A 27,609-nucleotide genomic window follows, 5' to 3' on the forward strand; every position below is an offset into this window, starting at 1 on the left:
ACATTGTCTCCTTCTCTCCAAGGGTTTTCTCCGGGTGCTCCGGTTTCCTCCCAAAGTCCAAAGATGTGCAGTTTAGATGAATTGGCCATGCTAAGTTACCCATAGTGTGAGGGATATGCGGGCGAGGAGGGTTAGCCAATGCAAATGCAGTTTTACAGGGATAGGGTAGGGCAGTGTGTCTGGATGGGATGCTAATCAGATGGTCAGCGTGGACTCGATGTCTGAAAGGCCGACTTCCACACTGTAGGATTCTATGATATGCAGGTTATGGGGATTGGACATGGTTCATGCAGGGTTATGGGGATAGGGTCAGGGTTTGTTTGGAATGCTCTTCACTGGCTTGGGGTAGACTGGATGGGCTGAATCCACACTGTATGGATTCTGGCGACATTAATGTTTAGCACAAAGATGTGATGAAATTTATTCTGAAATTAATTTTGATGAGATTCATTTTCAGTTTCTGAAATAATGGGGAAGCAAAATCCTATGTTTTCAGCTCTCCAGGGTATGCCCTGCAGATGTGAATGTGAATCTTGCTGTGGCAGGTGGTGGATTTGGAATGCAATTTTAAACAAAAACAGATCTGGAGTTAAGACTCTAATGATGACTGTTGTCAGGAACAAACAACCATCTGGTTCAAAATTGATGACTGAGGTGATGAGAATTTTCTTCTCTCAGAGGGTTGAGTGTGCTTGGAACTCCTTGCCACATAGAGCTGTGTGTGGGGACAAGGAGCAGGTTTAAAGCTGAGATAGATAGATTCTTGATCAGTTGGGGAATTGAGTGTTACATGTTAAGTGCAGGAAAGTGTGAGTGAGGAATGGTGCATCAGCATGTTGCTATTGAATGGCTGAGCAGGCTCGAGAGGCCAAATAGCCTTCTCCTGTTCCTGTCTGTAATGGTCCTTCAGGGAATGAAATCTGTCCTCCTCACCCAGTCTGTTCTGCACATGACTCCTAATCCTTTCCAAACTCCTCACCTCCTTTTGGCTGAGCAAGTCGATTGGTTCAAGGACATTTTGGAATTGCATCCACTTCCCACTTTGGCAGAGATGGCCACATCCTGTTCAGAGTACAGAGAAATAACATTTGTCAGGGTCAGTTTTAGGCTTGTTCCAATCACATGCTTTGCCAAGAGACATTGGTCTGTATAATGACCCGATATTCACAGCTCCTCCTGTACATTCTGATTGTCTTTCAGGCAAAGGTTGTTCTTCTCATCCATTTTCATAGAGTCATACAGCACGAAACAGGCCCTTCAGCTCAACTTGCCCAAGCTGACCAGGTTTCCCAAACTCAACTGGGCCCCTTTGTCTGCATTTGGTGCATATTTCTCTGAACCTTTCTTATCCATGTACCTTTCCAAGTGTCTTTGAAATGTTGTAATTGTACCTGCCTCCACCACTTCTTTTGGCAGCTCATTCTGTATATGCACTGCCCTCTGTGTGATAAATTTACCTTTCAGATCCCTTTTGAATTTGTCCCCTCTCACATTAAACCTGTGCTGTCTTGTTTTGGACACCCCTATCCTGGAGAAAAGACCATAACTATTTACCTTATCTATACCCCTTGTGATTTTATAACCTCTATAAGGTCACCCCCTCAGCCTCCAATGCTCCAGGGGAGAAAAGCTCCCCGCTTATGCATAGTTTCATTATAATTCAAACTCTATTTGTGGTCATATATTTGTAAATATTTTCTGTACCGTTTCTAGCTTTAGAACATCTTTTCTACAGCAGGTTGACCAGAAGTGTACACAGTATTCTAAAAGTGGCCTCACTAAACCCTGTACAGCACTGCTGCCTCACAGCACCAGAGACCCGGGTTCAATTTCCGCCTCAGACAACTGACTGTGTGGAGTTTGCACATTCTCCCCGTGTCTGTGTGGGTTTCCTCCGGGTGCTCCGGTTTTCTCTCACAGTCCAAAAATGTGCAGGTCAGGTGAATTGGCCATGCTAAATTGCCCGTAGTGTTAGATGAAGGTGTTAATGTAGGGGAATGAGTCTGGGTGGGTTGTGCTTCGGCAGGCCGGTGTGGACTTGTTGGGCTGAAGGGCCTGTTTCCACACTAAGTAATCTATAGCTGTAACATGATGCCCCAACTCCTGCTCTGACTAATGAAGGCAAGCATACCAAATGCCGCCTTCACCACCGTGTCTCGCTGCAATGCCACATTCAAGGAACTATCCACCTGCACCCCGAGTTCTGTTTGTTCATAAAAAACTTCCCAGACTTTGCCTTACCAAAATGTAACACCTTGCCTTTATTCTAATTAAACTTCATCTGCCATTCCCTGACCCACTGGCCCAGTTGATCAAATTTCCATTGTACTCTTAGATAAGCTTCTCTGTCCACAATGACACCAATGTTGGTCCTGCTCCTATCTACTACGTTTCTGTGTTGACCTGTTTTCAGGCTGACCAAGCAGTGCAGTAACCACCCTGCATCACATCACCCTGATACAGGAGGGAATGAGGAACCAGGTCAAGAAGAAGAGGGAAACATTAATGCCAACCTTCCACGTTCACAAATCGATCAGTAGCAATCCTACCTTCCAGCAAATAAGGAGGACAAGGAAGAGAAGGCAGAGCAATGTCACATTTTTGCGACTAGGCTGGGCTTTGTCTCAATTTGCGACTAGGCTGGGCTTTCCCCCTCCCACTCCACCAAGGATATGCAGGTCTTTGGACTCCTCCATCGTCAGACCACAGCGAAACGACGGTTGGAGGAAGAACGCCTCATCTTCCGGCTAGGAACCCTCCAACCACAAGGGATGAACTCGGATTTCACCAGTTTCCTCATTTCCCCTCCCCCCAGCCTGTCTCAGTCAAATCCATCAAATTCAGCACCGCCTCCCTAACCTGCAATCTTCTTCCCGACCTCTCCGCCCCCACCCCAATCTGTCCTATCACCCTCACCTTGACCTTTTTCCACCTATCACATTTCCGACGCCCCTCCCCCAAGTCCCTCCTCCCTATCTTTTATCTTCGCCTGCTGGACAAACTTTCCTCATTCCTGAAGAAGGGCTAATGCCCGAAACGTCGATTCTCCTGTTCCCTAGATGCTGCCTGACCTGCTGCGCTTCTCCAGCAACACATTTCCATCTCTGATCTCCAGCATCTGCAGACCTCATTTTCTCTTCAAAGATTTGTCTCAATTCACTCAGTAAGATGTTAGTTCCAAAGATGGACTTGTTTTGAGAAACCATCTGCATAATTGTCTCTCCCACAACCCTCAGGGTGTCAGTTTATCTCACTGTAGCACAATCTAACTGTTGATTTGAGATTTTATGCTGTTCCTTCCGAACTTGAGCATCCAGTTGGTCTCCTGGCGAATGGGTCCACGCAGATGTGCCAATGAATTGAATGTACTCTCCATGTTTTGTTTAAATTGTGGTGAGCTGGAAATAATTCAAGGTGGGATTGTTTTGCAGCCCTACCTTCATTGCCCTCTTCATCACTGTCAATACATATCCAGCTCTCTTTTCATACTTCATATCGAATCTGCCATCTAGCTTTAGGCTGGATCTATGATCCCAGGCTGCACAATCCAAAATCCTAATAATTCTGAGGAAAGACATTTCTCCTCATCTCACTCCTCGTTCTCTTGCTGACAATTTTGAAATTGCGACCCCTAGGTACTGACATACCAACTAGTGGTAACAAAATATTCCTCTTTCCCCAGGCAAACTTTTTCATAATTTTGATCACTTCCATAAGATTCCCCTCTTAATCTTCTCTACTTCAAGGAAAAGGAGCCTGATGCCACTAATCCTTCCTTGTATTAAAATTCTTCATTCCTGTTATCATTCTAGTAAATCTTCAATGAATGCTCTCCAGAGCTTGAAGTTCCTTCCTTAAATAAAGTGCCCAGAACTGAACACAGCTATGATCTGACCAATGATTTGTGGAGGTGTAGCATCACTTCCTCAGCTTTATACTCAATGCCTCTATTTATAACAGGAAGGAGCCTCTCAGCCTTCTTCACAAAGGTTTCAGCTTGCCTGGTCAACTTCAGAGAATGATAAACATGAACCCCGCGGTCCCTCTGCTCCAGTGCTCCCTTCAAAGACGTACCATTGACCCTGCATTGTTGCTCTGTGTTTCTGGTAGCAAAATGCATTACCTAACATTTCTCTGCATTGGAATTCATCCGCCAGATTTCTGCTCATTTGGCCAACTTGTCAATCTTCCTGTGAAGACACTCAGCATCATCCTCCCAATCACTCATCTCCGTGGATTAGTATCAACTGCAAATTTAGAAATCATATCCTCAACACCCAACTCCTAATCATTTATATAACCAATGTAGTTATCAATGTGATCTTGTCAGTTTCTTCTATGTGCATGTAACTATCAATCTCTACATGTCCGTTTTCCCGATGTGAATGTGTGTGTTTACCAGTCTGTTCATGCTCTGTGAATTGAGACAGTCAACATTAATCTGTACTTGTCAATTTCTCCTAGATCAACATGTGAATGCAGTTACCAATCTATGCCCCTCAATCTCTGCCTTGTCAATGTGAATTTAAATATCGATTTCTACCTGTCAGACCCAGTTTGATGAATCTGAACACTGCAGGTACTAATATGTACCTGCGAGATTCTGTTCTGTGAATAGGAGTGTCATCGTCAGAGTGTACTTGTCAGATTATGCTGTGTGAAACTGGGAGTGTAGTTATAATTCTGTTCCTGTCACTTTTAGCTTTGTGAATGAGAGTGTAGTTATTAATCTGTCCCTGACAGATGCTAAAATGCGAATGTGTGACTTGTTAACAGAAACTGACCGATGGACACTGATAGTCACACATTTGCATCACAGTAACTGTTGTCATTATTTGTTTGTCTGTTTCAGCAACATGAATGAGTGTGTAGTTATCAGCCTGTACTTGTCAGGTTCTACTGTTGTGTATCAAAGTGGAAGCTCGTCATATTCTCTGTGTCTGTGATACATTGTGATATTTGTTATGAGGGTGTTAATCTTTTCTGCATTTTGTGATTTTTTTTTAGTTGACTGTCAGTTGGTCGGGGTGAGTGGGGGAGAGAGGAGAAAGGGCAATGGCAGAAAGGAAACTGCTTTATTCTGAGAACCATTCTGACTTATGGTCACACGTTTCCTGTTTGGGTAGAGAGTCTGGGATCTGTGGTATCACTGAGACATTTAGTTTTAATTTGTACCCAGACATTGTTGGTATTTTTTTGTAAAAGTGTTTTATTCTGCGTGTCAGTTCATTTCTGTATGATGTTTTTTAGACCAATATGCAACACAACAGCATGTCATCTCCTTTCTCATCAAAATCAGAATCACTGGTATGGTACAGCTCGGAAGCAGACCATTCAGCCCATTGTGTCTGTACTAGAACATTCTCTTCTGCATCAGATCTGCAGTAAATGTTGGGGAAAGTGAACTTCATCGACTCATTGTGAGCGTTTATATGAAAAGGACAACTTGACATCAGTTCTGCTATCATTTGACTTTTAATAACTATAATGCTAGTTTTGATGTTTCCCACAGTCTCAGGTAGAGTATATTTATTTCATTCATTTATCTCAGTTCATGCCTCCTGTAGTGGATTGGAAACAGCCGAAGTTATTTAATTGTTAGTGCCTGAGGGAACACATGCAAGTGAAAACATAACACACTGCGACAGAAAGGATTCTGTGCTACTCTTCAGAGTCAAGGTAGGAAATACAATGAACTTTTTGCACAATGATCTTGTATAGTGCAGAATCTAACAAGCAGTAATGAGATATAAAATGTGTGTATTCAGAGTGCCATTAGTTTTTGTTTCAGTGCATATTGATGTACTTTCCTGAACACTGCTGAGCTAACAATCAGTGTAAACTAATCCATTTGCAACTAAGTGAAAGGGTGACAAACCATTCAACTGCATTGGAGCTGATGGACCATAATATTCCTGGTACAGAAAAGACAATTGGCTAATTCACTTCTATTTTCTGATGTAAACAGAGCATTGCCCTGCCCTTTAGTGTGATAGAACATAGAACAATACAGCACAGAGCAGGCCCTTCGGCCCACTATTTTGTGCTGAACATTTGTCCTAGCTTAAGCACCCATCCATGTTCCTATCCAATTGCCGCTTAAAGGTCGCCAATGATTCTGACTCTGCCACTCCCACAGGCAGCGCATTCCATGCCCCCACCACTCTCTGGGTAAAGAACTTACCCCTATACCTTCCACCCTTCACCTTAAATTTATGTCTCCTTGTAGCACTCTGTTGTACCCGGGGAAAAAGTTTCTGACTGTCTAATGATGCACCATTAACAGTACTCTTGTGTTACTCTATAGTAGGGAGGAGGAAAGGAAAAGGACTCTTGTTCTGCATTGCATGACAAAAAATATGTAAACTGTCAAATTCGATTTATGGAATAATCAACACTGTTCAACTCTGCTTGAAAATAAATCAAGCAGTTCTACAAACCTACCGATTTTGGCTTTTTTTCCCCCCTTTCTCCACTGCTTTGAAGGGTGGTTATTAGATTCCATTGATGCATTGTGAAAATTGCAGCCAGATTTCACGCTTTTTTGTGATACATCCGAGGGAGGGGGAAGAGGAATGCAGAGCTTGTTGTCGATAATTGCAACTAACTTTGAAAGAAGTACATAATTATCTTAAAAAAGGTTTCTGGTTCGACTGAAACAGACAAAACAAAGTCTTCTATTACAATATGAAGAAATGGAGAATAATGATGTGATAACATGGGGATGGCAGCTTCTATGCTACAGTGATACATTTATGCAAATAGATGCTGGCTGATCAGGATGAAAATTGTTAGCTGGTTGTTTCTGATCGGTGCAGACTCTAAAGTTTCAAAGGGCCTGATTCTGTGCTGTCAGCCTCTCACTCTCTGACAAAGGATTTGTGGGTAGAAATTATTTTGAATGTAACATTTTCTGTTACTTGCAATGGTAATGGAACTGCAAGGTGCTTAGACTTTGTAATATGTGTCAGGATGGTGTAAGTGAGAGAGAGAGGGAGAGAGAGAGATTCTGTGTGTTGGGAGTAATCATTCTATGTCAGGCTTTGACAGAGAATGTGCATTTGGAATTCATATTATTTGATTGCTGTGTCCATATACATAACAATAGATTAATTCTGTCACTCTCAATTCCTGAGCTGAAATGTTCCCTTCAATATAAATTTGTACTCAATATCTAGAGTCATAGATGTACAGCATGGAAACAGACCCTTCGGTCCAACCCATCCATGCTGATCAGATATCCCAACCCAATCTGGTCCCATCTGCCAGCACCCGGCCCACATTCCTCCAAAATCTTCCTAATCATATACCCATCCAAATGCCTCTTAAATGTTGCAATTGTACTAGCCTCCAGCACTTCCTCTGGCAGCTCATTCCATACCGGTATCACGCTGTGTGTGAAAAAGTTGCCCCTTAGGTCTCTTTTATATCTTTCCCCACTCACCCTAAACCTATGCCCTCTAGTTCTGGACTCCCCAATCCCAGGGAGAAGACTTTGCCTATGTATCCTGTCCATGCCCATCATAATTTCACCCCTCAGCCCCCGACGCTCCAGGGAAAACAGCCCCAGCCTGTTCAGCCTCTCCCTTTAGCTCAAATTGTCCAACCCTGGCAACAGCCTTGTAGATATTTTCTGAACACTTTAAAGTTTCACAACATATTTATGATAGGAAGGAGACCAGAATTGCATGCAGTATTCTAACAATGGCCTAACCAATGTCCTGTACAGCAGCAAAATGACCTCGTAACTCTTGTACTCAATACTCTGACCAATTAAAGAAATGCTGCCTTCAATATTCTATCTACCTGCGACTCTACTTCCAAGGAGCTATGAACCTGCACTCCAAAGTCTCTTTGTTCAGCAATACTCCCTAGGGCCTTACCATTAAGTGTCTAAGTTAAACTCCATCTGCCACTTCTCAGCCCATTGGCCTATCTGGTCAAGATCCTGTTGTAATCTGATCTAACCCACTTCACTGTCCACTACACCTCAGATTTTGGTGTCAGCTGCAAAATTACTGACTGTACCTCTTATGCTCGCGTCCAAATCATTTATGTAAATGACAAAAAGTAGAGGACCCAGCACCGATCCTTGTGGCACTCCACTGGTCACAGGACTCCAGTCTGAAAAACAACCCTCCACCACCACCCTCTGTCTTCTACCTTTGAGCAGTTCTGTATCCAAATGGCGAGTTATGCCTGAATTCCATCAGATCTAACCTTGATAATCATTTTCCCATGGGGAACCTTGTCAAACGCCTTACTGAAGTCCATATAGAACACATCTAATGCTCTGCCATCATCAATCCTCTTTGCTACTTCCTCAAAAAACTCAATCAAGTTTGTGAGACATGATTTCCCACGCACAAAGCCATGCTGACTATCCCTAATCAGTCCTTGCCTTTCCAAATACATATACATCCTGTCCCTCAGGATTCCCTCCAATATGCCCACCACCGAGGTCAGGTTCACTGGTCCATAGTTCCCTGGCTTGTCCTTACCACCCTTCTTAAACAGTGGCACCATGGTAGCCAACCTCCAGCCTTCCAGCACCTCACCTGTGACTATCGCTTATACAAATATCTCAGCAAGAGGCCCAGCAATCACTTCTCTAAGAGTTCTCAGGTACACCTGATCAGGTCCTGGGGATTTATCCACTTTCATGCGTTTCAAGACATCCAGCACTTCCTCCTCTGTAATCTGAACATTTTGTAAGATGTCACCATCTATTTCCCTACAGTCTATATCTTCCATATCCTTTTCCACATTAAATACTGATGCAAAACACTCATTTAGTATCTCCCCCATTTTCTGCGGGTCCACACAAAGGCCTCCATGCTGATTTTTGAGGAGCCATATGCTCTCCCTTTTATCCTTAACGTATTTGTAAAAACCCTTTGGATTCTCCTTAATTCTTTTTGCCCTCCTGATTTCCCTCTAAAGTATATTCCTACTTCCTTTATACTCTAAGGATTCACTCGATCTATCCTGTCTATACCTTTACATATGCTTCCTTCTTTTTCTGAACAAAACCCTCAATTTCTTTAGTCATCCAGCATTCCCTATACCTACCAGCCTTTCCTTTCACCTTAGTAGGAATATACTTTCTTTGGATTCTCGTTATCTCATTTCTGAAGGCTTCCCATTTTCCAGCCGTTCTTTTATCTCCGAACATCTGCCCCCAATCAGCTTTTGAAAGTTCTTGTCTAATACCGTCAAAATTGGCCTTTCTCCAATTTAGAACTTCAACGTTTAGATCTGGTCTATCCTTTTCCATCACTAATTTTAAATCAAATAGAATTATGGTCGCTGGCCCCAATATGCTCCTCCACTGACACCTCAGTCACCTGACCTGCCTTATTTCCCAAGAGTAGGTCACGTTTTGCACCTTCTCTAGTAGGTACATCCACATACTGAATCAGAAAATTGTCTTGTACACTCTTCACAAATTCCTCCCCATCTAAACCCTTAACGCTATGGCAGTCCCAGTCTATGTTTGGAAAGTTAAAAACCCCTACCATAACCACCCTATTATTCTTACAGGTAGCTGAGATCTCCTTACAAGTTTGTTTCTCAATTTCCCTCTGACTATTAGGGGGGGTCTATAATACAATCCCAATAAGGTGATCATCCCTTTCTTATTTCTCAGTTCCACCCAAATAAGTTTCCTGGATGTATTTCCAGGAATATCCTCTCTCAGCACAGCTGTAAAGCTATCCTTATCAGAAACGCCACTCCCCCTCCTCTCTTGCCTCCCTTTCTATCCTTCCTGTAGCATTTATATCCTGGAACATTAAGCTGCTAGTCCTGCCCATCCCTGAGCCACGTTTCTGTAATTGCTATGATATCCCGGTCCCAGGTTCCTAACCATGCCCTGAGTTCATCTGCCTTCCCTGTAAGGACCCTTGCATTGAAATAAATGCAGTTTAATTTATTAGTCCTACCTTGTCCCTGCCTGCCCTGACTGTTTGACTCGTTTCTGTTCTCAACTGTACCAGCCTCAGATTGAGCTCTTTTCTCACTATCTCCCTGGGTCCCATCTTACTAGTTTAAATTCTCCCGAGCAGCTCAAGCAAATCTCCCTGCCTGTATATTAGTACCCTTTCAATTTAGGTGAAATCCGTCCTTCTTGTACAGGTCACTTCTACCCCAAAAGAGATTCAAATGATCCAAAAATGTGAACCCTTCTCCCATACACCAGCTCTTCAGCCATGCATTCATCTGCTCTATCCTCCTATTCCTGCTCTCACTAGCTTATAACACTGGGAGTAATCCAGATATTATTACACTCGAGGACCTCCTTTTTAAAATTCCTGCCTAACTCTCTGTAATCTCCCTTCAGAATCTTCACCTTTTCCCTTCCTATGTCGTTGGTTCCAATGTGGACAATGACCTCTTGCTGGCCCCACTACCCTTTGAGAACATTCTGCACCCTCTCTGAGACATCCTTGATCCTGGCACCAGGGAAGCAACACACCATTATTCACTTTCACTGCTGGCCACAAAAACATCTATTTGTACCTCGGACTACAAAATCCCGTAATACAATTGATCTCTTGGAAGCCGATGTACCCCTCATTGCATTAGAGCCAGCCTCAATATCAGAAACTTGGCTGTTCGTGCTCCGTTCCCCTGAGAATCCATCACCCCCTACATTTTCCAAAACAGCATACCTGTTTGAAATGCTGTTTCAAAAGACTCCTGCACTAGGTGCCTACCTCTCTTACCTTTCCTGGAGTTAACCCATCTATGTGACTGTATCTGAGCCATCCCACCCCCCCTTTCCTATAACTGCCATCCATCACATACTGTTGCTGTTGCAAATTCCTCATCGCTTCTAACTTGGGGCCAGCAAGAGGTCATTGTCTACATTGGAACCAACTAATGGGTGGCACAGTGGTTAGCACTGTTGCCTCACAGCGCCAGAGACCCGGGTTCAATTCCCGCCTCAGACTGTGTGGAGTTTGCACATTCTCCCCGTGTCTGCATGGGTTTCCTCCGGGTGCTCCGGTTTCCTCCCATAATCCAAAAACTGTGCAGGTTAGGTGAATTGCCCATGCTAAATTGCCCGTAGTGTTAGGTAAGGGGTAAATTTAGGAGAATGGGTCTGGGTGGGTTACGCTTTGGCGGGTCGGTGTGGACATGTTGGGCTGAAGGGCCTGTTTCCACACTGTTAGTAATCTAATCTAATAAAAGGTGGGCGGCATGGTGGCACAGTGGTTAGCACTGCTGCCTCACAGTGCCAGAGACTCGGGTTCAACTCCCGCCTCAGGCGACTGACTGTGTGGAGTTTGCACATTCTCCCCGTGTCTGCGTGGGTTTCCTCCGGGTCTTCCGGTTTCCTCCCACAGTCCAAAGATGTGCAGGTAAGGTGAATTGGCCATGCTAAATTGCCCGTAGTGTTAGGTAAGGGGTAAATTTAGGGGTATGGGTGGGTTGCGCTTCGGCGGATCGGTGTGGACTTGTTGGGCCGTAGGGCCTGTTTCCACGCTGTAATGTAATGTAATGTAATCTAATCTAATCCAACTTTCTCTCCAACTGATCCATTCGATCTGATAAGATTCACATCCAACAGCATTTATGCCAGATATAATCCGCAGTAACCCTTAAACTCTCTTTAAACTCCCACATCTGACAAGAAGTACATATCACTGGACTAAAGGCCACTTTTGCTCCTTCACAATCTACAGACCCAGAAAATAACACCGCTTATTCCTCTAAAAAACACTGCCCCAGGTTAAATTAATAGTTATGGCTTATATTTTAAATTTAATCCAGAGACATGCCTCCAAAAACATATAATCAAGAAATAACCCACTCTAATCACTACTGCAGCCTTTCTGTTGGACACACTTAAAGTAACGATTAACTTGTCTGATTCTGTGATGTGAACTTTGCCCAAAAGGTTCCTCCAAGATTACTTGTGAAATTCACTGTTTGTTATTTTTCCCAGACGCACTCCGATGTCCAGGAATACATGAATTCAAAACTGTGCAGGTTCTCTCTCTCCTGCACGATCCTCACCATGTGCTTCCTTTGTCTGTTCTTCTCCCTTTTAAAACTGCTGTTGTTTTGACATTTTTGTTTCCAAAGTTCCAAAACAATGCAACAGCATATAAAACAGTAACTGCTGCTCCTGGAATTCGAGGAAATCACCTCCAATACCTCAATAAAGGAATAGCTGTTACAGCCAGAAATTTTTCCCGTCCTCCATCTTGGATTACTACTTTACATATGGTTGCTGAAAGTAATCACATCAGCTATTTGTTTGCCTTGATTGTAACTTTAAATTATCGTTACTAAATGCAGATGATATAAAGATTGGTGGACTTGTGTAGAAGCTGGTCAAAGGATATGGCTGGAAAGATAGCAGATTGAGTTTAATCTAGCGAAGTGTAAGATGTTGGACTTTGGGAGATTAAATGTTAAGGAAAGGTATACAGTAAATGGTTGGTTCATTTACACACTCACTTCACCTGCCCCTCTCAGTATATTCCCATTTATTGTCTATTTCCATTTATTGTCTGACTTCCCAAAATGCATTTCCTGACACTTATCAGAGCTGAACTCTATCTGCCACTTTCCTGCCCACTCCACCAAACCATCTATATAGTTTTGGAGCTTACAGCTATCCTCCACACTATCCACAACATGGCCAATTTTTGTGTCGTCTGCAAATGTCACAAATTTGCCACCATATTCAACTCCAAATCATTAATGGATAAAACAAACAGTTCAGGTCCCAACACTGAATCATGCAGAGCTCCACTTCGAACAGCTTTCCATTCACAATGGCCACCATTGACGATTATCCTTTTCTTTCCTGTGACTAGCCAACTTTGGATCCAATTCAACACATTACCCTGTATCCCATGGGCTTTTACTTCTTCAATCAGTCTGCTGTGATGCTGCTGCTCCTTTAACAAGCTTGTAAATGGCACAGGCTCCAAAAAGTCAAAGTTGATGGGTTTGAGGGCCATTTTGATTATAGCTAACAGGTAATGCCTCAGGCAAAAGGCTCCCACATTTTTAAAAAGAACACTTGTTTAATGAAAGGGGAGTGTCCCAGTTTTCCCAGCTCAGGTTATCTCTGGTTAGATTTGCTGTCTGGCTATTGACTGAAAGCAGTCAGGCATTTGAAAAAGCTGCTGAACCCAAAGAAGCAGATCCATGATAGTACTCTCTCTCTGACTTCTCTGCTGTAAGACCCTGTGTTTGATTTTACCTTTTGTGCCAAGGGGCATTTATGGGGATTGTATGAAATGTTGGGAACACCATCATTAAGTTGGTATCATCTGTTGGGTTTTCAGATTTTAAAATTATTTAGTATTCTGTTCTCTTTTGTTTGTGTATCATTCGGTAAATTTGTAAATCAAACTGTTTTCTTTAAAACTACTAGTTTGACCAGCTGCATCCCTCCTGGAATATCTTTGTTACACCCACTTAAAACAACTAGCAAAGTTAGGGTCCGGGTTACTTTCGTGAAATATTTGGAGGGGGTCTGGCCTTTTCCAATACAGATTGGGAACTGTTTGCAGAACTTATTCTGTAGTTCTGATTTGGGATTTGGGTTGTTGGACTCAAAGGCAGTGAAGGGTAAGTATTAGCGTCTTTTGTTCCGAGTGTTGAATTCAATTGGTTTAAACAGCGCTTGGAGAAAGTGAAGACTGCAGATGCTAGAGATCAGAGATGAAAATGTGGTACTGGAAAAGCACAGCAGGTCAGGCAGCATCTGAGGAGTAGGAGAATCAATGTTTTGGCCATCAGCCCTTCATCAGGAAACGGTGCTTGGGATAGCAATGGCTCTTTGAGTCATCAAGTATTTTCTGGGGTTGGAAGAAGTAACTTCAGATTTTTGCAAAAAGTGATTAATGCCAAGTTGCTGGAATTAGCACACAAGCTGGAGCTTGACCTGCCTCCACCCACGAGGAAAAGAGCGATAATTACAGTAATAGCTCAACACTTAAATTTGCCGGAAATGCCATCATAAACTTTAGAGATGGCTAACATTCAATTGATAATGAAACAACTTGACTTAGAAGCAAAAGTCAAGGAAAGGGCAACCGAAACAAAACAGTTTGAATTACGATTAAAAGCAGAAAAGGGAGAAGAGAGAGTTAAGGAGAGAGAGGAAAGGAAGAAAGAGGGAGTTGAACTTTGGAAATTAGCACTTAGACAGGAGTACAAAAATTCACTTCCAGAAGTAATGAGAACTCATGTGTAAGAGCAGAGAGTTAAAACATCAAGACTGGCATCAGAAATGGCTGCTGATTGAGTTGATCAATAAATCAAAATTGGGCTGCCAAAATCAATTTCAATCCACGAGGGATAATAATTGTGGATAAGAGAAATTCTCACATGGAAAGTAAAAAGTAGATTTCAGTGAAGATCATAAGGATAATTTACCACAGGGTGAAAAGGAAACCCTTGAAGGGGAAAGAGAAGTGAAAAAGTAGGCCACATGGAATCAGTATTAGCAGGTTAGGAAAAGCACTGAGAAGCCAGATGTAGGAAAACAGGATAAGCCAGTGAATTTTGTTGGAGTGGTAACAGAGAGCACTGTGGAGACTAGAAAACTGCAGCAGAATGTACAAGCTGGTCGGAGGTTGTTTTTGGAGGAAGTGCCAGATCTTCTTAAACCATACACCGTGAAGGTGAAGTTTACTCGCATAGGCCAGGAGCAGCAGGTAAAGAGGTAACAATATTCAGAGATACAAGGATCCTCTCAATCTGTGATGCTAAAAGATGAGGATATATGTATCTCTGAAGGACTATTGCCAGAAAAGGTACGAGTAATGGGAATTCACATTGAAATAAGAAATGCTGGAGTTGTAAGAAGTGAGGTTAGAGTGTCTCGTGAAGAGGGGAGAAGTCATAGTAGGAGTAATGGACAAACTTTCAGCTCTCGGAATACAATTTGTCCTTGCTCATGATGTTGCTGATTCACTGGTGCTGCTGACTGTGGCTGAAAATCCAATGGAAATTCAGGCAACTGAACTATTGCTGGATACTTATCCTGGGATTTTTCCTGACTGTGTGGTAACGAGGTCACAAAGTCACCAGTTGAAACAGGAAAGATCAAAGAGTACAGATAAGGAAGTTACAGGGAAATTAGCAGAGACCCTGTTTGATCAGATAGTTGAGACAAACCAGGAACAGAAGATAACAAAGCAGACATCTTTAGCTCAGGTAAATTAACTGAGTTACACCAAAAAGCTGAAAATTTAAAGCAATTCTATCAAAAGGCATATACAAAACGAATCCAAATGTATCCCTGATTGTTATTATCTTAAAAATGATGTCTTAATGAGGAAATGGAGAATATCACATTCAGGCAGATGAGAAATGGGCAGATGTTTATGAAGTCCCATTGCCAGTGGGTTATAGTAAGGACATGCTGCGAGTAGCGCATGAGCTACCTGCTTAGATTGTCTGTTTGAAATTCACATTATTTAATTGTCATCTCTGTATGTGACTGCTCCTCAGATGCTGCCTGAACTGCTGTGCTTTTCGAGCACCACTCTAATTTAGACAGATAAACTCCATGTAATATACTTCATCCCGGTTGGAGAGTTTGAGTTGTAGGCAGAGGCTGAATAGGCTGGAACTGTTTTCCCTGGACAGTGACCTTATAAAAGTTTATAAAATCATAAGGTGCATGGAGATGTGGTGGAGCCTGGTAAAATTACAACATTTAAAAGGCATCTGAGTGGGTCTAATAAGAAAGCCTTAAAACTTGTCCTTAAATACTTAGACTAAATGTAATATCGAATTATAAAACAGAAGAAAATAAACAGGGAGGCATCAGGCCACAAAAGGCGGAACCTAGGATGTACAGAAGAATCTGTTCTCACCAAGTGATAACAGGATGCTCGAAAGCAATTTAGAACATTTGCCTTAACATCAATGAGTCTGTGTAAAAAGGACACAGACTGATAACATTCACAGATGTTAAGTTATGAAATTAATGTTTGATCGTGATCTCGGAAACTCGGTGTCATCTCAGAAGCATGTCAAAAGCCTTGTAATAAACGGTCAGGGTGTGTGTGTGTGTGGTGTTTGCCTTGTATGTGCACTTTGGGACGTTATGATGATTGTGCGTAGCCGGTCACTGATCTATGAAATGCAAACTCTAAAATGTAATATTGATGCAGCTTTAACTTACTTGGTGTTCTTACACTCCATGACTGCCCCACTGTCAATTCTAACTCATCAGATCTTCTGTCTTCTTTGAATTTGAATTACAACCTTGAAAAGAAAGCATGTTTAATTTGAAACTAATGAATCATTTAAAATGTAACCTTTCAGCCTCAGGTACAGAATGATTTTGTGTTTAAGATAAAAAGCAGGAGTCTCCTCCTAGCTTAAAAATTATTCTAAACCGAGATTCTGACACAATCTGTCAGGAAGCTATTTTATGGTCAAAGCTTGCCCTCTTCACTAAGATGCTATTTTGTAAAACAATGATATCTGACATGCAAGCTGTGCAAGGTTACGTTATGACCTCTCCCACATAGTTTGGACTGATACCTCTTTATGATAGGGACTTACCTCACCAACAGGCGCCTGACTCGGCTGGATCTGTTTTTCCCACCTGATGGATGGCTAAGGGCCTACAGGAGTGATCAGCTAAGCGCACACAGACCTGTTAATTAACTTCTCTTCCTTACAAATTATTGCCTTTCCACTGTCTGTCTAATTAAGAACATGCAGTGTTTTTTGTAAAGTTTTGTAAAAAGGAAGCCTATTGGGGACAGAAGAGTGGTATTGGGGACAGAAGAGTGGAGTAGCCTGCGAGGGCTCTGAAAGGAAGAGCTGGTATCCTACTTTTTAAAGGTTTTAGATGTCAATGTTATGTTGTAACAGTGCTATTGGTAAATATAGGGGAAGGCTAACAATGAACTAAACTGTTTGTAAGAGGTTTTTATTCCAGACTACCAAAGAGTACAATCTCCAGGATGAACCAAGAGAGGCTGATAGGTCCGAGTCCACAAGGGATTCCCTGGGCCATCTTTAATCTATACTTTAACAATATGAACAGGAAAGGTTTAGAGAGAGATGAGCTAAGTGCTGGCAAATGGGTCCAGATTAGGTTACGATATCTGATCGGCATGGACAAGTTGGACCAAAGGGTCTGTTTCTATGCTCTGTCTCGATGACTCTTCAGTCACTCTTGCCCTGTCAGTGAGCACAGTTTCCTTCCATCTCTGTACTTAACCCTGATAGTTGTTGCATCGTTTCAACGATGTAGCCTATTTGTCTATCTTCATTGTAACTTTGAAAATTCTGTTAATAACTGCAGATTTTAATAGTATTCCTGAATGAGGATTCAGTTTATCTTCAATACTGGTGTGTAAACGTCAATGGGCTACATACCTTCCATTTATTCGAGACAGCTGGTCACTCTTTACTTTGAACTGAGGAAGTATTACAGTGTCTTAGTCCCTCAGGTGCTTTTCTGGAGGAAGACACAGGGACACCACTTTTAAATCAACATGAGGCTAGTCTGTCACATTCGTTACATATTAATTAGAATGCGTGTTTTTTTTTATTTAAAACCAACAACTTAACCAGAACCACTGATCTGATTCCATTGTTACTCTGAGCTGCTCCTTGTCTGGAGATTGTGTTTGTTTTTCATGTGATTCGATACCAGTTGATTTGGAGATGTTGGTGTGGGACTGAGGTGCAGAAAGTTACACATCAAGTGCTTCCAAAAAAACAACTGTTGGACTAAAACCTGGTGTTGTGCGATTTTTAACTTGATATCAGTTGCATGATATCCAGAAACTGAGCAACAACTGCCCAGCACCATGAATAGGTGTACTCAACCAGCAGGATGCTTACACAGTTCAATATCCAACTCCCCAACTACCTGCTGGAAAGAGGAAAAACGGCGCTATTTCTAATGTTTTTACCAAGACCCTAGCTTTATGTCCTTTTACAAGAGTATCACATTCCTACAGTTGGTCCACCCAACCTCAAGAAAGACCAGGAAACAGATTGAAATTAAAACTGGGTTCAGAGATTGCAAACCACAAGAATGTCCCACAGCAGCTTCCTCCCTCCCTCCCTCAGCAGGCCCACACACAGCCCGAGAAAGGCCTCTCTCTTCCCCCCAGCCCGCTCCCTCTAAGTTCCGGGACCAGTTCCTGCTCCGCTCGGCCTCTTACAAACAGCCCCCGGTTCTCCCTGAACTCACCCCGAATCAATCCCGGTCTCGGAGCCCCCTCTGTGTCCCAGGCTCCCATCCCGACGTGCTGCTGGAAGGAGCCTGCTGTTCCCTCGCTTCCCTGGGCGCTGATCTCTCCATTGCGGTCTGTTTCAAACAAACCTCTTGCACTCACTGAGTAAATGCTCCTCAATGGCAGCGCTGGGGGAGGGCCTCACGCATGCGCTCCTCTGGTCAGGTCAGCTTTGGGGAGAAAAGGTTCAGTCCCAGATACAGTTGGGGCGGGAGTGAGCTGGAGGCGGAGCTGGATGATCAAAGCCATTTCCCTGCTCTGTCACTCAGTTTCCTCTCCGGACCTGCCTCTCTCTGTCAGCTCTTTCTCAGTCAGGTCGGGTCGGACTGTATAAAAAAGGAAGGGGAGGCAGCTCGGCTCTCATTCGGCAGCGATTGGAGTGAAGAAGCGTGATGTCTGGAAGAGGCAAAGGAGGTAAAGGCCTGGGAAAAGGCGGAGCGAAGCGGCACCGCAAAGTGCTCCGTGATAACATCCAGGGCATCACCAAACCAGCCATCCGGCGCCTGGCTCGCCGTGGCGGGGTCAAGCGCATCTCGGGCTTGATCTACGAGGAGACCCGCGGGGTGCTGAAGGTTTTCCTGGAGAATGTGATCAGGGATGCGGTCACCTACACTGAGCACGCCAAGCGCAAGACGGTCACCGCCATGGATGTGGTGTACGCTCTGAAACGCCAGGGCCGCACTCTCTATGGATTCGGCGGCTGAACATAAAGCGACCCTTTTCGAACGAACCCAAAGGCTCTTTTCAGAGCCACCCAAACCCTCCGATAGAGAGCGGAGGCCTGAGGACGGGGAAGGCAGTACACAATGAGGGGATTGGAACTCTCGCCGGTTATTTCGCGTTTCTCGCGACTTACAATTATTTCAGTTTCGAAAATGTACTAATGCCGTGTTCTGAGGTACGGCAGAGAACATTAGGAGTGGACGGTTCACTTTGTTGCTGTTTACCGTGGCGAATGATTTTAACATTGCAAGTATTCCTACAGGGTAGATAAGAGGCTATTCGGCCAAACGAGTCTCTACTTGTGCAACCTGATTATTCCATATAAAGAATCGCATCGTAACTTGTAATTGTAAGATATAGCAGCAGCATTAGGCCATTCTGCCCATCCAGCTTGTTCTCCCTTTCGGACATGGCTGATCTTTCTCTTTTTTTTCATGACCACATGTCCATCTCAGTAATTATATCAATGTGTACTTGGCTGTCCATGCCATAAGTAATAATTTGATTTTATTTATTGTGGAACCCAGACGTTAATGTTACTTATTACAGTATTTATATTTCCCAGGCATAACACTCCGGGAGCCTGCGGATGTGTTTATGTGGCGCGTTCTTTCCATTTGCCCGTTTAGGCAGCGATTACAAATTGTCTTCGGACAAGTAATAGTCTGGATGAAATAAAAATTACCGATAAAGTGTGGTTCTGTAATTTTATCGGTGTACACTGTTTTAGCTTTTAAGATGTTTCAATCGGCGGTTTTTCGATGGATTCACGGCGGGTACAGGTTCGGTTGCTCATCCAGAGAGAGCAGGAAGCGATAGGAGACATTAGTACTGTATTTCGATCGGAAGTGAGTTAAAAACAAAAACGGAAGGCGGCAGCAGCAGTTAATTTGCAACTAATGAGATCTTCATTCAGGGATTGCGGAAATATAGTGATTTAGAAGAGTGATTTTCACATCAAATTTGGTGTTGGGTTAGATATTTCTGGGAAAAAAAACATCTCCTCATTGACTTCCTTTGCGATAACATGGCTTGTGGTGAGATGGAGGCAGGAGGGAAATGGCGCCAAGAGATCAACAGCTAATTTTCAAATTTGAAAATGCCCGCCATCACGTATAAAAGAGGAGGAGGTTATAGAGTGGAGAATGCATGTACACGTTGATTGGTTTTTCGATTATGAAACTAAACTTCACACAATCTCACTTTACCGCATTCCCTCCTTTTACAGCTGAAAAATGACTGACTGCTATTGAACACGCTCTCTCTCTCCGGAGGCTAACGAAAATAAGAGTGGGGATGAATCGAGCAGAGAATAAATTGCAGAGGTGAATGCTGCAGAGACAGTGGGAGAATTCAGTTTATTGATGCAGTTAAAGGAAATGTTAAGCCAAACCCGATCGCGAACATCCGTGACACTATTCTAAACTCACAGAACATTGATCAAACAAAGATCATTCAGGCAGTGACCGTGCAATGAGAAATAATGTAGTTCCAGACACCCTTACAATCGTATTGTATGATATAATCTTCCTCTACTCCCACAGACAGTAACAGTATCTAATAAAAAGGAAATAGAAATTTAGCGATGTCAGGTACAACGGCCAGAGCTCTACAAATTAAAAGGAAAGTAATTCAACCCGACAAAGATTTCAGCTCCTTTCACAGATGCTGTGAGTGGCTCTTAAAAGAGCCTTTGGGTTGTCAGATTCAAGAATAGTCTCTTCACTTTTTAGCAGATCCCGCAGCGGAGGTTTTCTTGGGCAGCAGCACGGCCTGGATATTAGGCAGCACCCCGCCCTGAGCGATGGTCACCCCTCCCAGCAGCTTGTTGAGCTCCTCGTCGTTGCGCACGGCCAGCTGCAGGTGCCTGGGGATGATGCGGGTCTTCTTGTTGTCCCGGGCCGCGTTGCCGGCCAGCTCCAGGATTTCAGCCGTCAGATACTCCAGCACCGCAGCCAGATAGACCGGCGCTCCGGCACCCACACGCTCAGCATAGTTACCCTTTCTCAGGAGCCTGTGAACACGGCCCACCGGGAACTGAAGGCCAGCCCGGGACGACCGAGACTTCGCCTTGGCACGACCTTTCCCACCACCCTTTCCTCTTCCAGACATTATCACAAGCGCTTTCAGAGAGAATGCTACACTCCGCCCACATTGCGGTCTCTTATACCTTCGGGAGGAATGGTGGGGCGACCATTTCTGATTGGTTAGCGTCTCCTAATGTTGTTACAATCCTGAATCAAATCTGCTTCATTCCCCAATCCGGAGAGGAGGGCGGCAACGACAGGCGGCAAATCATCAACCGCTTTCTTGCCAATTTGAAAATCCCGCCAAATTCCAAACAAAGGAGTATGTTTTCCCTGAAACCTGAAGTACAAAAAACTGAGTAAAGTTCAAAAAACATTAATATACATGATAATTTACTTTTAGTTTACAAATGTGTACTTCACACGGTCTTACTCTCCCTCATTTGCCAATCTGCATCTGTCCATTTCTGATCTTGAGAATGGGTTATTTTCTAAACCTTGAGAAGCTGAAACAAAACAGGCCAAACACTGCAGTCTGCAACCTGTCTTTTCTTTGCACATTTTAATACCACCCCGATATGCTGATGAAGCAGCATACATCATTCTTCCGGCTCAACATCGATTGCGAACACGTTTTTAAAGACGATATTTTAAAGCTGTCCACCCTCATTGCTCTCGATCGGATTCAGCAGAAGCTCCACGTTTCAGCCCGGTAGCTGTGTTGGTGTTCTCTCGGTTCGGTTTGAAAGTCTCTCACCAACAGCAGGAAGCTTTATTTTGCATTGCGACAAATCGGATCAAACCCGCGCATTGGAAATGTAAAGTAAATCATAAGTAAATGCATCAATCGTGGGACGGAAAGACGTGGGCATTTGTCTGCCAGGGGTGAAGCAGCAAGATGAAAAATGACTCACTGGCGCCTGATCTGCTCTCTCCACCACACTCCCGAATAATTTGCAAAGCACTTATTAACATAAAAACATGTGGCACAAGAAGTTAAAATGCCTTATCAAGAATCACATGTAAACTAAAACAAACAACTCAAAGAAATGGTTCAGCTGTCTCAGGGAAATTGTGGGTGGCTCTTATAAGAGCCTTTAGGTTGTGGATGTGTGTGTTTCAGTGCGATGCGGTCCTTCACTTGGAGCTGGTGTACTTGGTCACCGCCTTTGTACCCTCCGACACGGCGTGCTTGGCCAGCTCCCCGGGCAGCAGCAGCCGCACGGCGGTCTGGATCTCCCGGGAGCTGATGGTGCTGCGCTTGTTGTAATGAGCCAGGCGGGAAGCCTCCCCCGCGATGCGCTCGAAAATATCGTTGACGAACGAATTCATGATGCTCATGGCCTTGGAGGAGATGCCGGTGTCGGGGTGAACCTGTTTCATCACTTTGTAGATATATATGGCGTAACTTTCTCTCCTGGTCCGCTTCCTCTTCTTACCGCCCTTCACTGGCGCCTTCTTGATGATTTTCTTCGCGCCCTTCTTGGAGGCTTGCTGTGCTTTCTTCTCATCAGCCATAGCGCCGCTCACTATCAGACACAGAATAAGGGAAAGCGGGCTCGGAGCTCCCTTTTTATAGACTGACGACGTCAGCAATGCTAATGAGGGATGGGGAAAGTCTGGTTCCTGATTGGGTAGTTTACACAGAATCATTCCCCAACATTGAGTCTCTCTGATTGGTTAGTGTGGGATCCAATGTGGATCTGTCATAAACTACAACGAAATGTGAAGTGGATGGTGATTCTGTTCCTGTCAGTCTGACTGAGGGAGATTTGTTTTGTGTCTGTGACACAGAAAGTGACTGTGGTATTGGCTCGGTTTCCTTTTGCTCGTTGTTGTGATCATGTGTTTCTAGCTCCGCATGTCTGTTTCTGTTCCTCTGTATAGGCTGGAATTAACACAGAACTTGTCACTGTGTGAAAAAAAAACTCTCATCCATTCGAAATTGTGATTACATTTGTTGTCAAGTTACACAAACCACTGGAACCTGACTGTGAGTGTTTTCTACACTTGGGGTTGATGGTATATTTCTGATACCTTGAGGGATAACTGTGGGCCCAGAGACCTATCGATAACTGTGTGCTTTGCAAGTACCTGCAGTGTAACTGAACCACTTTGCTGCGCTTTTCATTTAGACGTCTTGCAGTTTCATGTCGGGATTTATAACATTTCTCAGTCATATGCGAATACCTGTTAACCAGCAACTGTTAACATACTATATATATGTGTGTCGCTTTAACTTTGTATCTGTCGAGTCCTAATTTACACATTTGGCATTAACTCAACATCTGTCCACTGAGGCTCTGGTCCTCTGTGTAATAGTCAATGAGTGTTAATTCAAGACAGCTTTTATTCTGTAACCATCAAACACTGTTGTATGTGGTAAAACGTTACACTATTTGCCAGCCACTTAGAAATATTCGTCCAATCTGTGCCCCCATGAGAAAGTGAGGATTGCAGATGCTGGGCTTATGCCTAAAACGTTGAGATGAAGGGTTTATGCTTGAAACATCAATTCTCCTGCTCCTCGGATGCTGCCTGACATGCTGTGCTTTTCCAGCACATCGTATTTCATTCTGTAACTGCCAGTTTGTTGTTTCTAATCTTATATTTACTCAGTTTCAGTCAATCACTGGCATGACAGAGAGCAAATATCTCAACATCTCAAAGTTTCTGATAAAATGGATGGTTAATTTGTTTTTCACTAAGTTACAAATAAAGTATATGATGAGTGATGCTTCCAAATCCTGTCATGCAGATACAGTGTATATGCTGTAGTTATTAATTTCTTTCTATCTTGTGTCACTTTAAATATCTCAAAGCAGAACACCATAAGCAGCATGAGAACTCTGTGACATTTCTATCTGCCTGTGTGTACTCTGTTAGGAGAACAGATCACAAAGGCTTTAGCTATGGCCTTCATCTCATTTTGATGTTTAGTGCCGATAACCAAAGACTCCCTTATGTATCAAAAAAAGATATATGGGTGCATTAGCATATATTAAGCTGACAACCCAACCCTAACTCTGTGGAACAAAAGGCTTCCCGTTCAAAACTGTATCCCTTACTCTAGATTCTCTCATGAGCAGTGCCATCCTCCCAGCATCAACTCTGTCAACTCCCATCAGATCTTTTTTTTTGCTCTAAAGGTCATACATTGTTCTTCAAAACTCCAATGAGAATATACCCAATCATTTCATACTTACAATGAGAGCCTATGTATCAATTTGCAGCTCTAAGCTTCTGCTATGTGAATATGTGAGTACAGGTATCACCCTCTCCCAGTAAGATTCTGCTATGTGCATACTTGAATGAAGTTATCACCCTATACCTGTTGGTTTCTACTGTGTGAATATGACAGTTTCTGGTCTGTAAATGTAATAGTTTAATCAATCACATTTACAGACCAGAAACTGTCATATTTACAGAGATGTTGAGATATTTGCTCTCTGTCATGCCAGTGATTGACTGAAACTGTGTAAATATAAGATTAGAAACAACAAATTGGCAGTTACAGAATGAAATACTTGAGTCACTTGCAAAGCAATAAATTGTAAAGATATAATGCAACTGTTGTGGTTCTGTTCGCCGAGTTTGTTTGTGGCGCTTAGGTGGTTGACACAGGATTCCCATTTCCTGGACTATCTGAGCGTCTCTCGCCTCGGCAAACAGAACCACAACAATGAGCACCCAAGCTACAAATCTTCTCCCAAACTTTGAATATAATGCAACTATTGATTACCTAGAAACTGGCATAAACAATGTAACATCAGCAGTGACATTGTTACTGACAATATCTGCAATGTACAAAGTATTATCTGTTATCAAAATGCTGCAGTTATAAATACAAACTCAGCTTCAATTTGCAGAAGCTGATATTCATAGGGTATGGGAGTGGAGGATAGTGAGGCCTACCTGAGTCTGTCCAAAGTGGTACCTGGTACTTTCAAAATTGACACCGACAGAGTAAAGCAACAAGGTACACTTCAGAAGGTTTGAGTTGCAGACCAGTAGCATACTGACATGTTAAGACTGTGAAATACAGTTTACAAAAATACATCCCAGAAACAGACGGACACAGATTGGAGTCGAGAGTCATCAAGCACATCGACCTGGACCCAATATACCGGCCACTGCAGCGGACAGCTGGAACTGACAACCGGAACCGGATTCAAACCACTATAAATGCCAGAGAAAAGATCACAGAAGCACTTCACAGGAGGCTCCCAAGCACGGAGGATGTCACCTGGATAGGGGATGAAACGTCTGCAACACAATTTCCCAGCTCAGCGAACAGAACCACAACAGCCAGTGAAAACTCTGGCAACTGAATTATTGCTGGACATATATCCTGGGATTTTTCCTGACTGTGTGATGACAAAGTCACCAGTTTTTGAAACAGGAGAGATCAAAGAGTACAGATAAAACAGTTGAAGTGAAATTAGCAGAGACCGTGTTTGATCAGATGGTTGAAACAAACTGGGAAGACATAGCTGAGATAAATTAAGCAAGTTACAGCAGAAAGATGAACATTTAAAGCAATTGTACCAAAAGGCCAACACAGAAAAAGAATCTGAATATATCCCTGCGTATTATTATCTTAAAAATGATGTCTTAATGAGGAAATGGAGACCATCACATATTCAGGCTGATGAGAAATGGGCAGAAGTGTATGAAGTTGTATCGCCAGTGGGTTATTGAGGGAGGTGTTGTGAGTAGCACATGAGCTACCACTAGGAGGTCTTTTAGGAGTGAGACTTTGTTTGGAAATCACATTATTTAATTGTCATCTCTGTCAGTGATGACTATTCAGTAAAAGATTGATGCTGTCCTTCTCAGTCACAGATAAACTCCATGTAAATGTGCTTCATCTGGGTTGGACGATTTGAGTTAGCAGTAGAATGGGCGGCATGGTGGCTCGCGCTGCTGCCTCACAGTGCCAGAGACCTGGGTTCAATTCCCGCCTCAGGCGACTGACTGTGTGGAGTTTGCACATTCTCCCTGTGCCTGCGTGGGTTTCCTCTGGGTGCTCCGGTTTCCTCCCACAGTCCAAAAATGTGCAGGTTAGGTGAATTGGCCAAAATAAAATTGCCCGTAGTGTTAGGTGAAGGGATAAATGTAGCAGAATGGGTCTGAGTGGGTTGCGCTTCGGCGGGTCAGTGTGGACTTGTTGGGCTGAAGGACCTGTTTCCAGACTGTAACTAAACTAATCTAAGCTGAATAGGCTGGAGCTGGTTTCCCTGGAGAGGGACCTTTATAGAGGTTCATAAAATCATGAGCAGCATGGATAAGTGGTGGAGGCTGGTACAACTACAATATTTAAAAGGCACCTGAATGGGTATGTGGACAGGAAGGATTTTGAGGGATATGGGCCATGTGCTGGGAAATGGGACTGGATTGGTTAGGATATCTGATTGGCATGGACGAATTGAACCGAAGGGTCTGTTTCCATGCTGTACATCTCTATGACGCAATGGCTGTGAATAATAACACTTATTGGAAATGGGGTGATGTGCACTGCGAATGGAGAGAGAGAAACTGTTGATGAGCACAGTTTCCCTCCATCTCTGTACTTAGCAACTACCTCACGGATGGTTGTTCAAACTATGTAACAGTATAATCTATTTGTTTATCTTCATTGTAACTTTGAAAATGTTCTTATTAAATGTAGATTTTAATGCTGTTCCTGAGTGTCTATTTTGGATGAGGATTCAGTTTATCTATCTTCAAACCTGGTGTAAATGTCAATGGGCTACATCCTGCTGTTTGCTTGAGGCAGCTGGTCACACTTCCCTTTGAACCGAGGAAGTGTCTTAGTCCCTCAGGTATTTGTCTGGAGGAAGATAGAGAGACACCACCTGTTAATCAATGTGAAGCGAGTCTGGCAATATTGATCAATGTCACATTCATTGCATATTCGTTAGGATAAGCCAGCAAATTAACCAGAACCACGGATCGGATTCCATTGCTGCACTGAGCTGCTCTTTGTCTGGAGATTGTGTTTGTTTTTCATCTGATTCGATACCAATTGAGTGAGATGGAGAAACTGAGCAAAAACTGCACAGCTCCATGAATGGGACTACTCACCACTGGAATGCTGACACAGTTCAATATCCAACTCCCAATATACAACATGTTGGAGAGAGAAAGAAAGGTGCTATATCTTTTTTTTTCCAAGACACACTCCTTTTAAAGGAGTATCCCATTCCTACAGTCGGTCTGCGATTCCGCTATTGACTGCACAATCTCAACAAACAGTGGGAAACAATGAAATCTCAACAAGTTTAGAGGATTGTAAACCACAAGAATGTCCGACAGCAGCTTCTTCCCGGTAAAAACAATGACTGCAGATGCTGGAAACCAAATTCTGGATTAGTGGTGCTGGAAGAGCGCAGCATCTAGTGAAGACCTTAGAAACTAAAATTTCTAAGGTCGGCACGGTGGGCGGCACGGTGGCACAGTGGTTAGCACTGCTGCCTCGCAGCGCCAGAGACCCGGGTTCAATTCCCGCCTCAAGCGACTGACTGTGTGGAGTTTGCACGTTCTCCCCGTGTCTGCGTGGGTTTCCTCCGGGTGCTCCGGTTTCCTCCCACAGTCCAAAGATGTGTAGGTCA

The 27,609-nt window shown here is 43.4% G+C and overlaps 3 protein-coding genes and 2 pseudogenes across 6 annotated transcripts in view; 1 reads left to right on the plus strand and 4 right to left on the minus strand.

The window, feature by feature from the left end:
- The window catches only part of LOC122547710 (uncharacterized), a 29,915-nt gene extending 11,574 nt beyond the window's left edge, over positions 1-18,341 (minus strand). The window contains exons 1-5 of one of the 3 annotated variants that reach the window (XM_087984703.1): positions 18,203-18,341; positions 17,377-17,458; positions 16,166-16,248; positions 6,445-6,607; positions 980-1,062 (exon numbers count right to left, since the gene is read on the minus strand). In XM_087984703.1, coding sequence (XP_087840829.1) covers positions 980-1,062; positions 6,445-6,505 — 144 coding nt within the window. In that variant the 5' untranslated portion in view covers positions 6,506-6,607; positions 16,166-16,248; positions 17,377-17,458; positions 18,203-18,341. The remainder of the gene's footprint in view (positions 1-979; positions 1,063-6,444; positions 6,608-16,165; positions 16,249-17,376; positions 17,459-18,202) is intronic. The other 2 variants (XR_015755108.1, XM_087984704.1) reach the window with 2 other exon arrangements.
- LOC148135420 (uncharacterized) overlaps positions 1-27,609 on the minus strand; it is a 560,459-nt pseudogene that overhangs the window by 55,619 nt on the left and 477,231 nt on the right. The gene's annotated exons all lie outside the window — the stretch shown is intronic.
- LOC122544615 (histone H4) lies at positions 18,614-19,659 on the plus strand. Its single transcript, XM_087984741.1, has one exon. It carries the CDS (start codon positions 18,638-18,640, stop codon positions 18,947-18,949), a length of 312 nt encoding a protein of 103 aa, XP_087840867.1. The 5' UTR covers positions 18,614-18,637; the 3' UTR covers positions 18,950-19,659.
- LOC122544628 (histone H2A-like) lies at positions 20,314-21,149 on the minus strand (annotated as a pseudogene).
- LOC122544597 (histone H2B 1/2-like) lies at positions 21,163-22,549 on the minus strand. The gene has a single exon (XM_087984752.1). The coding sequence runs from the start codon at positions 22,511-22,513 to the stop codon at positions 22,133-22,135; it is 381 nt and encodes a 126-aa protein (XP_087840878.1). The 5' UTR covers positions 22,514-22,549; the 3' UTR covers positions 21,163-22,132.

The sequence above is a fragment of the Chiloscyllium plagiosum genome, unplaced genomic scaffold, assembly GCF_037043375.1.
Source record: "Chiloscyllium plagiosum isolate Xiang-an unplaced genomic scaffold, Cpla_swu_hap1 HiC_scaffold_49, whole genome shotgun sequence".
Taxonomy (NCBI): Eukaryota; Metazoa; Chordata; class Chondrichthyes; order Orectolobiformes; family Hemiscylliidae; genus Chiloscyllium; species Chiloscyllium plagiosum.

Coding starts and splice junctions, on each gene's coding strand:
- LOC122544597 (XM_087984752.1), bottom strand. CDS start 22,513: ATGGCTGATGAGAAGAAAGCACAGCAAGCCTCCAAGAAGGGCGCGAAG.
- LOC122544615 (XM_087984741.1), top strand. CDS start 18,638: ATGTCTGGAAGAGGCAAAGGAGGTAAAGGCCTGGGAAAAGGCGGAGCG.